This window comes from Bos taurus, chromosome 14, assembly GCF_002263795.3.
Source record: "Bos taurus isolate L1 Dominette 01449 registration number 42190680 breed Hereford chromosome 14, ARS-UCD2.0, whole genome shotgun sequence".
Lineage (NCBI taxonomy): Eukaryota > Metazoa > Chordata > Mammalia > Artiodactyla > Bovidae > Bos > Bos taurus.
In genome coordinates this window covers 15507593-15519902 of record NC_037341.1, presented here as the reverse complement: position 1 = coordinate 15519902, position 12310 = coordinate 15507593, and the positions used below count along the sequence as shown (strand labels likewise).

Sequence of the window (12310 nt, the reverse complement as noted above, 5' to 3'; positions counted from 1 at the left end):
CCCACCCTTAAGAACACCCATGAAAAATCTCCCTATGCAGGCATGATTTCCAGCTCCCACTGCAGGCTTTTCTAACATTTTCACAAGATTTAATAAAGGGTTTTGGAGATTATAGGCTATAAAGGATGGAGGAGAAAATTATATAATTTCTGCAATAATTACTATAGAACATTTGCATAGGGCTTTTATGTACTATCCCAAGGCTTCCAAGAAATTTATAGGTCTCATCACAATGCACAATAGACATGGAAACTGTCAAATTTTGGAGATCAGGTTGGGGGAGGGAACAAGTCAAGTACCACTTTGTATCTCAAATTAATAGATATTCTGCACTTGGGGACTTTGGTTCTGATAGATTCTATTAGCTCCTATCTGTTCACAGGACCATTATATGTAAGGAAGTCTGATTGAAGACTTTCTATTTCAAAGAAAAATCAAGCACGTGTTCATTTTCCCAAAGCAACATATTAATGGCAGAATTTGTACAGTTACCTTTTTTGGCTTTCTTCTGCAGTTTCAGTGTATCTGAGGACTTCTTTTTTATCTCTTGGCGAGCTTTTTTATATTCTAAGAGAGAGAAAAATATTGAACAATCTTACCACTTAGCTCAACAGAAAACATTTTAGCAACAGCCATTACTTTTATCGCTGAAAGCATAAACTCTGATGTGCAATAAATACCTTTATTGGAATATAAAATGGTAAAAAATCTTCTGATGCATTTTACAGCAAAGGGGTCATGAACATGAAAACGGACAAAATGTACCAGGGTCTTTTCCTCCAGCATTCATTCATACCAGCTCTGAGAAAAGATGGCACTTGGGAAGGCTTCAATAAAAATGTTAAAATTCACAATTTCTCAGTGTAAGTAACAGGAAATATTTCCAGTATTATCTACTTTCCCAAGGCCCAAATCTACAGGGCTTCACTCCAAGAAGAACCCACATGGTTAGATGCTGGCCAGATGCTACAATTCAAAAATGAGCATCTCAGACTACAGGAGAAACTAGACCACATGGCAGAGAAGTGCGAAAGGCCTGGCTGCCTTACATTCACATTAATACCGAGGCTGGACCCTGTGGACCCAGTGGCGGGGCAGCCCACACGGCCACAGCCCCACCAACACTTCTCTCTGCCCCGCTCAGCTCATGCCCACCCCAAACTTTCCCATTTCTGTTGCTGGCATTTCCGTCACCCAGGCACGAACATCTGAAATGACAGTTGGCTCTGATACTTCTCTCCTTTGCTACCCTCATAGTCGATTAATCACCAATTTGACCAGTTCCCACAAAGCCACCCCCATCCTTTCCCTCCCGCCCGCCCTGAGCCTATCAGAGCTCTTTTTATATGCTCCTGGCATCCATCAGAGCTCTCTTTTATATGCTCTTGGCATCACTGCCGGCCCACACGCTTTCCCTCCACCACATTCACTGCAGGTTGTACGATGCTGGGAGCAGGGTCTCCTGACCCTTCCACACCACCAGCACCCCTACCCTTTGGTTCCAGGAAGACTGACGGAGTGATGTCCGTCTGGACCACTCAGTCCCTAGAGCCAACACGTGAGGTTTTGAGACCCACCGGTTGAAGGTATATACAAAGAGAATGGCCAGTTCTGGGCAGGAGACCGAAGGCTAACTTACATCATTAAAAGTCTGGTTTTCAAAATGTGCTGAAATGCCTGAAGTGTGAGTCTCTAGCATTTAAGCGTAAGGTTACAATCACTTTGAATTCAGCTGATCGCAACTGACGCCATGGGACAATGACGGCATCCACTGAGTGACGCTGCATGCCCCAAACCCAGCACTGAGTCCTGTGGTGGGATCACTTCCCATCCTTCATCCTCCAACACTGAGACGCCCACAGGAGCAGCGGGGGAGAAGCACGTCCTCCAGGTGACACCAGGGACCCCAGCAGAGGCACAGGCAGCAGCTGGCGACCTGCCATCTGAGACTGACGTGCATCAGCCACCTCGCCCCGTACCTTTAGCGTGGTCTTTATCCAGCTGGTTGGCCACTTTCTTCCATTCTTCCATCTGCTCTTGAAGTGGGTTTATCAGACAGTCGATTAAAGCACTTGCACAAAAAGACAAAGAGAAGGAGAAATTACACAGATATAATCTGTTGTCAAGGTTTACACTCGGTTGTCAAAACACACCCGAATCATAATTACCTGAAGCAGGACAAGGCAGCACCCTAAGCCCAAGTTTACCTCCAAACCCCCCAATTTCACAATGACCGTGTCCTCAGGATGCTTTTCAATGACTGTTAAGAAGCTGTACACATGACTGGTTGGTGTGACCTCTTCTCATCGCCTTTTAAAAAAATTCCAACACTTGTATTCACAATCAAGGTTGCAGACCAAAGGGGTCATGCCCCTCACTGCATAAGGGAACCGGCTGGAGAGCTTTATAAGAGAAGACACCTGGGCCTCACCTAATACTTGATAGAAACTTGGGGTGGGGCCCCAGAATTACTTTAAAAAAAAAAGATCCAAGTGATTCTGATGTGTATTCAGGATAATGAGTCGTGACTGCAGATTGTGGACAGCCTAGAGAGGATCAGAGGGATGAAGGCTCTCCAGGTACACCCCTTCTTATTTTGTGCAGGTTCCCAAACAGATCGCGGTTAGACAAGTGGAAAGACAACACCCCATGGAGAGAAATCATGAGTCAGAGGACACAGGGTTTTCTGTACAATGGAAGGAAAATCAACCCAAGCCTACGTTATAGAGATGTTGTCAAAAAATCAGAAAATACCCATAAATTGTTTGAATGATGTTGGTGAGAACTATGACAAAGGCAGTTTTCAGACTGCTTTTTGATCCTGCTGCTGCTGCTGTTTCTGCTTCTGCTAAGTCGCTTCAGTTGTGTCTGACTCTGTGCAACCCCACAGACGGCAGCCTACCAGGCTCCGCTGTCCCTGGGATTCTCCAGGCAAGAACACTGGAGTGGGTTGCCATTTCCTTCTCCAATGCATGAAAGTGAAAATAAGTCGCTCAGTTGTGTCTGACTCTTAGCGATCCCATGGACTGCAGCCCACCAGGTTCCTCCATCCATGGGATTTTCCAGGCAAGAGTACTGGAGTGGGGTGCCATTGCCTTCTCCGTTTGATCCTGAGCCTGCTGAAAATCTCCAAATTCTAGGTATGACCTCCCTGCTTTCTTACCAGGGTCTCCTGGCAGCTCCCACCCTCATATGTCCTCCTCCAGCCTCATTCCCTCCAGGTCTCCACTCAGATTTTTCTTCTGAACAGAGATGCTCCCTGACCAGCCTGTATCCAGCAACCACCATCCACCCCACCCCAAGTGTTTCTCCTCCTATCTTTCATTACTGCCTGACAGTCTGGCAGGTTTCTATTGTGTCTGCAGTGTAAGCCCTGTGAGTGCAGAATGTGGTCCTAGTCAGGGCTATGCTCTGTACACCTGAGATCGTGCCCGGCACATAGTAGGTGCTCGATGCACGGCGGCTGATAGAACTGGCGTCTCTTCATCATTACAATGGGATGAGGGTCACAAGACTGGCCCGAGGGTAAACAAGATGATGGGTGTGGGAAGAGGTGCGGGGGGGGGGGGGGGGGTGTGCCATCACAGGGCGGACTCCCCAGGGGCAAGGAAGGGAGGAGGAAGTTCGATTTCGTCACCAGCTCCAGTGAGTGCTTTCTGCTGTGTGGACACTGTGTACATCTGCACAAGAACCCTTCAGGGATTCCTACACCCATCTGCCAGGGGCCGAGACCCCAGCCCCATACTGCAGGACACTTATGGCCAGCCAGGGATTCAAACCCAGGCCCAGCTGACTTCAAGACAAGGCGTGTTTGCTGCTACATTTGGCAACCTGAGATGGCCCTGCAAGAGGGTCAGAGGGCTTCCACCTTGCCAGCCTCTTACGCAACTCGCAATTCACAAAGCAGACTGAGGACAACTGATAATTATGCTGATCTGTTTGGAAGGACGTCCCACTCTCGCTGGAACACTGGTGACTCCAAATCCCCATGCCAGCCACTGTCATTTCTACCCACTGTGGACGCACGTGAAACAGACAAGAGGCTGGCAGCGTGGAAGGTTCTGCGAGCCGCCACTGCCCTCCTAGGTGGGTCTGGAGGATGCACTCAGGGCCCGGGTAACAGGAGAGCAGTGCACACCCCACTATCCAGCATGGCAGCTTCTCCTCCTAGGAGGTTCCTGTAGGGGTGGGGCCCAGAGGTCTCAGTGGGATGCCCGGCTCCCCACACTGATGAGACACATAGAGAAGACCCCAAGGTTGGGGGTATGGGCTCCGCAAGGCAGGGACCCAGGCCATCCGGTTCTCCACCATATTCCCAGGGCCCAGACCAGTGCCTGGCACACAGCAATGTTAGTTGCTCCGTCGTGTCTGACTCTATGCGACCTCATGGACTGTAGCACACCAGGCTCCTCTGTCCATGGGATTCTCCAGGCAGGAAAAGGAAATGGCACATAGAAGACGCCCAGTGAAATACTTCCTTGGGGACTTTCCTGGTGGTCCAGTGGTTAAGAATCTGTCTGCCAATGCAGGGGACACAGGTTTAATTCCTGGTCTGGGAAGATCCCACCTGCTACAGGGCAACAAAGCCTGTGCCCCACAACTACTAAAGCCTGAGTGCCTAGAGCCTGTGTTCTGCAACAAGAGAAGCCACCACAAAGAGAAACCCGCACTCCACTACTGGAGACTAGCCCCCGCTGCTGCGACTGGAGAAGGACTACGTGCAGTGACAAAGACCCAGAGAAGCCAAAAATAAGTAAATAAACAAACTCGTTCGGTGAGTGAGCAGCGTGACAGGCTGTGATGAGAGACGGGTTGTGGGGATTTCATGTCACCGGGAAACCCGCGCTGCTCGAGGCGAGTGATGCTCCTCATCAGCTTTATAACCTGAAGTCATCAGGGCCGTCTGAGATCTGGGAGAAACATGGTCCTCACCTGGAGAACTGCCTCAGCTTGGCTTCTATGCTCCGATGCCTCATGCACATCCTGGTCAGGGCGGATCCGATCTCCCTGGTGCCACCTGGGAAAGCAACAGAGGCAGACGTGAGGGACAGGAGGCAAGTCAGAATCAGGAAGACCCTGAAAAGAACGAACAAATGGAAAAACCATCCAGATTTCACTGTGCCATAACCCAAGCCACTGTCTTTCCAACTTCTCACCAGGCTTGTGCACACAGACATAAACGTGTGTGTGTGTGTGTGTGTGTGTGTGTGTGTCCACGCGTGCTTAGTCGTTCAGTCGTGTCTGACTCTTTGCTACCCTATGGACTGTAACCTGTCAGGCTCCTCTGTCCATGGGATTTTCCAGGCAAGAATACTGGAGTGAGTAGCCATTCCCTTCTCCAGGGGACCTTCCTGACCCAGGGATTGAACCCGGGTCTCCTGCATCACAGGCAGATTCTTTGTTGTCTGAACCAGCAGGATATATATATGGCTACACATCTTGAAATAATCACCAAAATAAAAGCTACCTTTACTATATATAATAATACCCTCTAATATTTTCTATTGTTTTTTTTATTATACTGACTGTGACACAGAAGTTGATTTTACAACCCACAGGGTCAAAAATACTTCTCAAGGAAGATGATTAAAATAGTATCTGATATTTAGGGAAAAGCTGTAGTTTTGTTTTGTTTTCCACTTTTGGCAAAATCCTCCTTCTAGCATTATTCAGAACAGCCAGTGAAGCTACTGCATGAAGTCGCATATTCTAGAACGCAAGCAGTGCAGAGAAGGGCAGGGATAGAGCAAAATGAAAAACAGGGAATTTTTTTTTTTGATGGGTTTGGGTAACACCAGTGTGAAAAGTCCTCAAACTCAGCCAATGTCAAAGTATACTGAAATACGGCTTGGTTTTTCCCAAAATTCTTGTCGTACTTTTCCCTTCAGGCACACCCTTCTCTAAGATTATTTTTGAAGTTCCTTTCCTTCCCCCTCTTAGAAACGTTTATATCAGCATTTACTTGGGCTTGGGGGGAGGGGGAGGCAAATAGTAACTACAGATGGTAAGTCTGCGCTAAGCACTGGAAAGCACAATTATCAATGTTATGAAAACACTGGGGCTCATGAAATCAGAAAGAAAAGTGTCCCAAAAAGCACTCTCTTTTTAAAAAAAGAAAGAGACAAGATCTTCAAGGGAAAGCCGCAGAAATTTACTGCAGGTTTAACCAAGTCAATTTAATAGGAAAACAATCCCCTCCCTCATTAGTACTCATGACGTTATTTATTATGGGCTGTATTTTCCGCTCTGCCTTCTCTCCTAGAAATGCCAGTGTGCTGCTTCACTTCCACCTATTTTCCATTTTATTCTGCAAAACTATCAGGTTTCCAGAACCAAAAAATAGCAGTAATGGTGATAAATGTTTGATATTTCTATATTTTATTTTAGCCTGAAAAGAAGCCTCTGCAGCCATTCTTCTAAAACAGGGTTTCTCAGTCTTAACACTATTGATACACAGGCGCAGGTCCATTCTTTGTTAAAGGATGGTTCACGGCATTCCTGGCCTCAGCCGACCAAAAGCCTGTAGCAGTGGCCCCAGTCTGTGACATCCAAAAATGTCTCCAGACAGCACCGAGGGCTCCCTCGGAGCAAATTCTCCCCTAGCTGATTAAGTACTTCTGCAAAAGAACCTGAGTGAGAGTTACAGCTCATCTGAGGCTGACTTTCTAAATGGCCAGAAGGGTAAAATACTGCTCTGTAGTTCCTGGCATCTGAGTTAGTGCCAGTGGCAACCTGACCGTCTACTGCTGCTCGCGCTGCTCCACCAGGGAGAACCAGTAGAGGGCGCCGTTTTCACACGCACCACTTGCCTTCTGTGCTCCCTTCAGATTCTTATGAGCATGGACTAGGAACACTTGATCCCCGGAGAAATCTCTCCTATTTTTCCAGGGCCTTCATTTGATTAAAAGTTAATAACTCGGCGACGCAAGGAAACTGGCGCACTCACTCACAGCTGGTAAGAGTGTAAACTAGTACTTTTCTGGAGGAAAATCTGGCGGCATTTATCACGACATGTCTTACAAAAAAAAACAAGCTCCCATTTTGACCCAGCAATTCTACGCTGAAAAATTTTACCCGAGGAAACAATTAAGGGTGAAAGCAAATCCTTACCTATGAGGATAGTCACTGAAATGTTGTTTACCATAGTAAAAACAAGAAACAACATCTTGTTCTAGGGAGCGGGCTGAATAAAACCCTAGGATGCAGCACATGATGGGAAAAGCATGCAGTCAGCCAAAGTGCTGGAGAGCGATGCTTCAGGTCCCAGGAAGGAAGTCGTTTGTTAGAGCTGAGGAAGTGCTGGGCCCCAAGATGACTGCTTTGCACATATGAACTCATTAAGTCAGCTCACCTGGTGTGCTGCCGTTCCTATCACCCCCGTCTTACAGACAAGGAAAGCACCTTTCGTAATCTGACCAGGGTCACACTGCTAGTAAGGTGGATTCCAACCCAGGCCAAACCTCCAGAGTCTGTGCATTTATCCATTCAGCACACGGCACTTATTACAGACAAGGGGAGATGGGAAGCAGAGCTAAGAGCCCAGAACATCCTGCTAAGCTAACTTATCTACACACTCTTACGGGTATCAGGGCTTCACAGTCCAGCTCTCTTATTTCAGTTCCCAAGCCTAGAACTGTCCACAATTGAGACCACGGGGACTAAGCTCCAATCCTCGCTAAGCTGCTCCACACGTGACCGAGAGCTGTGTCACTGATTACCCACGCCTCAGTTTGCTCAAAATAGAATGCCATGGTTGGAAAAGATCACCTCGAAGCCTGGCTCCCTAACTCCATTTCTCTGGTCCTGGATTTCTGGTAGCTTCCCCGATATTTTCACAGGTCACCACTGGACATATATCATCCCCGGGAAAGCCCAAGGCTTCCCGGCAACAACTGAGCTGTGGTGTGCTAACGAGCAGCTCCACACAGACCGCGTGCACGGCTCCCCTGCTCTGCAGCAGCGGGCCCCAGCCCTTGGGCACCAGGGACTGGTTTCATGCAAGACAATTTTTCCACAGACCAAGGGCGGGCAGGGGGGTGGTTTGGGGATGAGTCAAGTGCATGACACTTATTGTGCACTTTATTTCTAGTATTATTACATCAGCGCCACCTCAGATCACCAGGCATTAGATCTCAGAGGTTGGGGACCCCCTGCTCTGTGGCACAGGGCTTCCTGTGAGAGGAGGAAATGAAGAACCACAGGGAAAAGTCCCAAAGAGCAGCTTCTCTGTCCAAGGGGCATGAGGACAGGAGACAGGCAGCTAACCTCCTCCGTGGACGCCAGGACCCAACCGTCAGAATGACTGCGGATCTCCGCCACTCCGGGCCCCTAAAAATAGCTCTATCTGTGGATGTGCTTAACAATGTCTTCTGCTCTTCCTGACCCTCGCTAAAACTTAAAAACAAAAAAATCAGCAGGTCTGAAAAGCTTCAGAGGAAACTGGCTTTAGTTACAAAGCCAGAACAGACATCTGGACGAGCTCTGAGCTGACAGTGAGAATATTTATGGAATCAAATGACTGAGACGGTCTCGGCAGCTTGGGAGTGAGGACAAGATCTTACTTGTTTCTGCTTTCCCTGCACCCGGCACTGGGGCTGAATGACGGAACCAACACTGACCGTTTTGGAGGGCAAAATGGTAGCATTTTTGGCTAGGTAGAGGCAGGGTGAGGGAATGGGTTTGCCTCTTGTTGAATGCATAAGTATTTGTGTAACTTCTCTGTGCATACAATAGAAGATTCAAAATCAATACAAGATTCTTATTATCTTACCAAAGGTCTATACTTCTATACTGATTCAAGGTCAGCCTGGAGAAACAATGGTGTATTTGCTTTTTTTTTTTTAATTGGAGTATAGTTGAGTTACAATGTTGTGTTATTTTCTGGTGCACAGCAAAGTGATTCAGCTATGTGTATACATGTATATACATATATTCTTTTTCAGATTTTTTTCAATTACAGTTTGTTACAAGATAGTGAATGCAGTTCCCTGTGTGATACAGTAGGATTTTGCTTATCTGGTTTTCTACTGCTGCTCTAATAAATTACCACACATTTAGGGGTTTAAAGCAGTATGCATTTATTATCGAACAGTTCTGGAAGTCAGAAGTCCAAAATCAATTTCTCCAGGTTAAAATCAAGGTGTTGGGAGAGCTTCATTCCTCTGGAGGCCCTAGGGGAGAATCCTTTTCCTTGCCTCTTCCAGCTCCCACAGGCTGTCTGCACTCCTTGGCTCGTGGCACCTCCCTCCACCTTCAAGTCAGTAGTAGCGCCTTCACGCTTCTCTGACCTCTGCCTCCGTCCTCACATCTTCTATGATTCTGATCTTCCTTCTTCCTCCTTAGAGTTTTGTGCTGTACTGCTGCTGCTGCTAAGTCGCTTCAGTCGTGTCAAACTCTGTGCGACCCCATAGACAGCGGCCCACCAGGCTCCCCTGTCCCTGGGCTGTATGGACCCACCTTAATAATCCAAGATAATCTCCCCATCCCAAGATCCTTAGCTGAATGATATGTGCAAAGCCCCTGTTGTCATGTACAGTAACATATTCACAGGTTCTGGGGTTGAAGGCATGGATGTCTTTTTTGGGGGGTGCATTATTCTGCCTACTAAAGATGAGTAGGAGTTGTTAATTTGGAGAATGTATGGGGCACTGGGTCCTCTGTCCAGAGTCCATTCATTCATCCTCAGATGATTAACTGAGACATGATCTCACTCCATCTGCTCTGGCAGTGGCTGGTTCAGGGACGAGACAAGAGACTGAGATGTTGCTGGGGAAGCCTTTGGGGAAAATATCCCTGATCTTAAGATCAACACCCACAAGAGACCCCACAGGGTGAGAACAGGAAGCAGGCTGCCCAGCTGCTGTGATTAACCATCTTTACAGCAGTGGGGACTCCTGCCTTAGGAGATGGCACGTTCTGCGGGCGGAACCGAGGAGGAGCCCCAGTCTCCAGGTGAGCTCACAAAGCTGCCAAATTAACACATTGGGAGCCTGCTCTCCTGAACCTGGGGCTCCAGTTCTGCAAATACACACAGTTCCTTATTTTTAAAGCCACTTTGATTTGGTTCTGTTTCTTGCCAGTTCAAAGAAGAGGGAAGGGAGCAACAGCCTCGTGCTTCCTCCCTGCACCAGGAAACACCCTGTGGCCAAAAGGCACAGTAAGTCCGCCACTCACTGCTGAGGGAGGCACAAACAGTTGATGGCAACAATTTTCATTCTTTTTTGTGTAAAATGTCGAAGAACGTCCTCCCATAACAAGCAAAGGTTTTTTATTAAAAAGTAGCGCACAATCAGTAGGCGATTGAAACGGGGTGATCTGCAAAGGAGACAATCAGTGGAAAGAAGTTTCACACAACATGTGTGAAACAGATCACTAGCAGGAAGTTGCTGTACAGCACAGGGGGCTCAGCCCGTGCTCGGTGATGACCCAGGGGGTGGGCCGGGGCGGTGGGCGGGGGCTTCAGAGGAAGGGGATACATGTATGCGTGTATATATGTATGGCTAATTCACTTCATTGTACAGCAGAAACTAACACAACATCGCAAAGCCTCCTTTAAAAGCCTCCTATAAAGCCTCTAATAAAACATAAATAAAAATAAAATAGAAAGAAGTAAAACATCTAGAGCTTAGGCTATCGAAGTATGAACGTGGGGCACACGAAGACACAAATTCCACATTTACTCAGTATTGCCTTTGTTTCCTAGGCTGCTGTAACCAAGAACCCCACTGGTTGGCTTAAAACAACCAAAACTTACTGTCTCACCATTCTGGAGGGTAGAAGTCTGAAATCAAGGGGGTTGGCAGGGCCCTGCTCCCTCTGAAACTTGCTGGGGAAGGATTGTTCCCTGCCCCCTCTGGTGGGTGCTGGCCCTCCATGGCAGATAGAAACATCACCCCAGTTTCTTCCTCCATCTTCATCTGGCAATTTCCCAGCGTATGTCTCTCCACATGGGACATACGTGAAGGCACCCTCTTCTCTGTGTGTGTCTGTGTCCAAATTTCTCTCTTCTTATAAAGACACCAGTTGCACTGGACTAGGGTCCACCCTAATGGCTTCATCTTAACCTGAAGACACCTGCAAAGACCTCATGTCCAACTGAGGTCAGATTCACAGGGACCAGGGGTAGGAATGGCAACCTCTCTTGGTGGGATGGGGAGTCACAACACATCCCCTAATAAGGATCTACCATGCAACAAGGATTAAAGTGACGTCAAAGATGCTAAAGGTGGAGGGCCCAGCCTTGGAAGGACTGGCTGGGGGGATAGCCATGAAATGGTGCAGGGAACGTGATCTTTGCAGCAATCCTAGGAAGTAGGTACTACTGTCTCCATTTTATAAATGGAAAAACTGAGGCTCTGGAGGGTGACAGGCAGACCCCAAGGAGCCTGCAAGCCCCAGCACACCCATGGCAGCTGCTTCCCACTGTGGCTGGTCTGGAGTCTTAGCACAATGTCCTTGCCGTCTCCAGAATTAGTGTGCGGGTCAGGAGGAAGAGCAATCAAGTCAAAGGGTTAAGCGCTCAGCTCCGAAGTCAGCCGCGAATTCAAAGCCCAGCTCCCCCGTTCGCCGGCTGTGTCACTGGAGAGTTTAACTTGCTTAGACTCAACTGTTGATGACTATATTCCCAAGAAATGATTCTGCCCACTGGTGTTTCCTGTCATCATACCCCAAATGCACCACCCATGGGTTCCAGTTGGGGCTTCTTGAGAAACAATGTGAGGTATCCTAGATTTTTAAAAATCATTTTTGTCCCTAATCTTTTACAACGGCCTCATCCCTACTTAATCTGATGGCGAGCTACATATTTTTTTGAAAAGCAACTTGCTTTTATCTTAGCTTTCCAAACATTCCACTTATTCAGAAACAACCAATCTTGATTTTTCACATTCATCCCAAAGATTTATATACCTTGTAATTAAATAATGTAACACTGTACAACTGGCATATACAGGTTTTGGAACACACATCTGACCCTTGGTCAAGCTGACAACTCAGGTAGAAGAAATGTATGTACCCAGAGAGAAGTCTACAATAAGTTGAGCTTATTGCAGGCAGAGGTCGGTACATTATCATAGAGAAAATAAAGAGCCCTGGTTACATCAATGGGCCACTTAAGCAGGGCTCTGATACAGCAGTAATCAGTCAAGTCCTACAAGAAGGTGGAGGCCAGAGTAATTACCTCAGCCCTGGCTGGAGTGTCCGCCCACAATGATGTGCTAGCCAGTATGTGACAGTCGCCAATTCTCCCACATCTAACATCATCCTTCTCCAAGCATCTGGCTAATGGATGAGGCACGGAAGGCAGGGTAAC

At 47.6% G+C, this 12310-nt stretch overlaps 1 protein-coding gene across 12 annotated transcripts in view; it reads right to left on the bottom strand.

Moving 5' to 3' along the window:
- MTSS1 (MTSS I-BAR domain containing 1) overlaps nt 1–12310 on the bottom strand; it is a 161569-nt gene that overhangs the window by 33762 nt on the left and 115497 nt on the right. For all 12 annotated transcript variants that reach the window (XM_059893260.1, XM_025001583.2, XM_005215374.5 and 9 more), the window contains 3 exons: nt 4933–5017; nt 1980–2071; nt 493–567 (listed from right to left, as the gene is read on the bottom strand). In XM_059893260.1, the coding sequence (XP_059749243.1) occupies nt 493–567; nt 1980–2071; nt 4933–5017 (252 nt within the window). The remainder of the gene's footprint in view (nt 1–492; nt 568–1979; nt 2072–4932; nt 5018–12310) is intronic.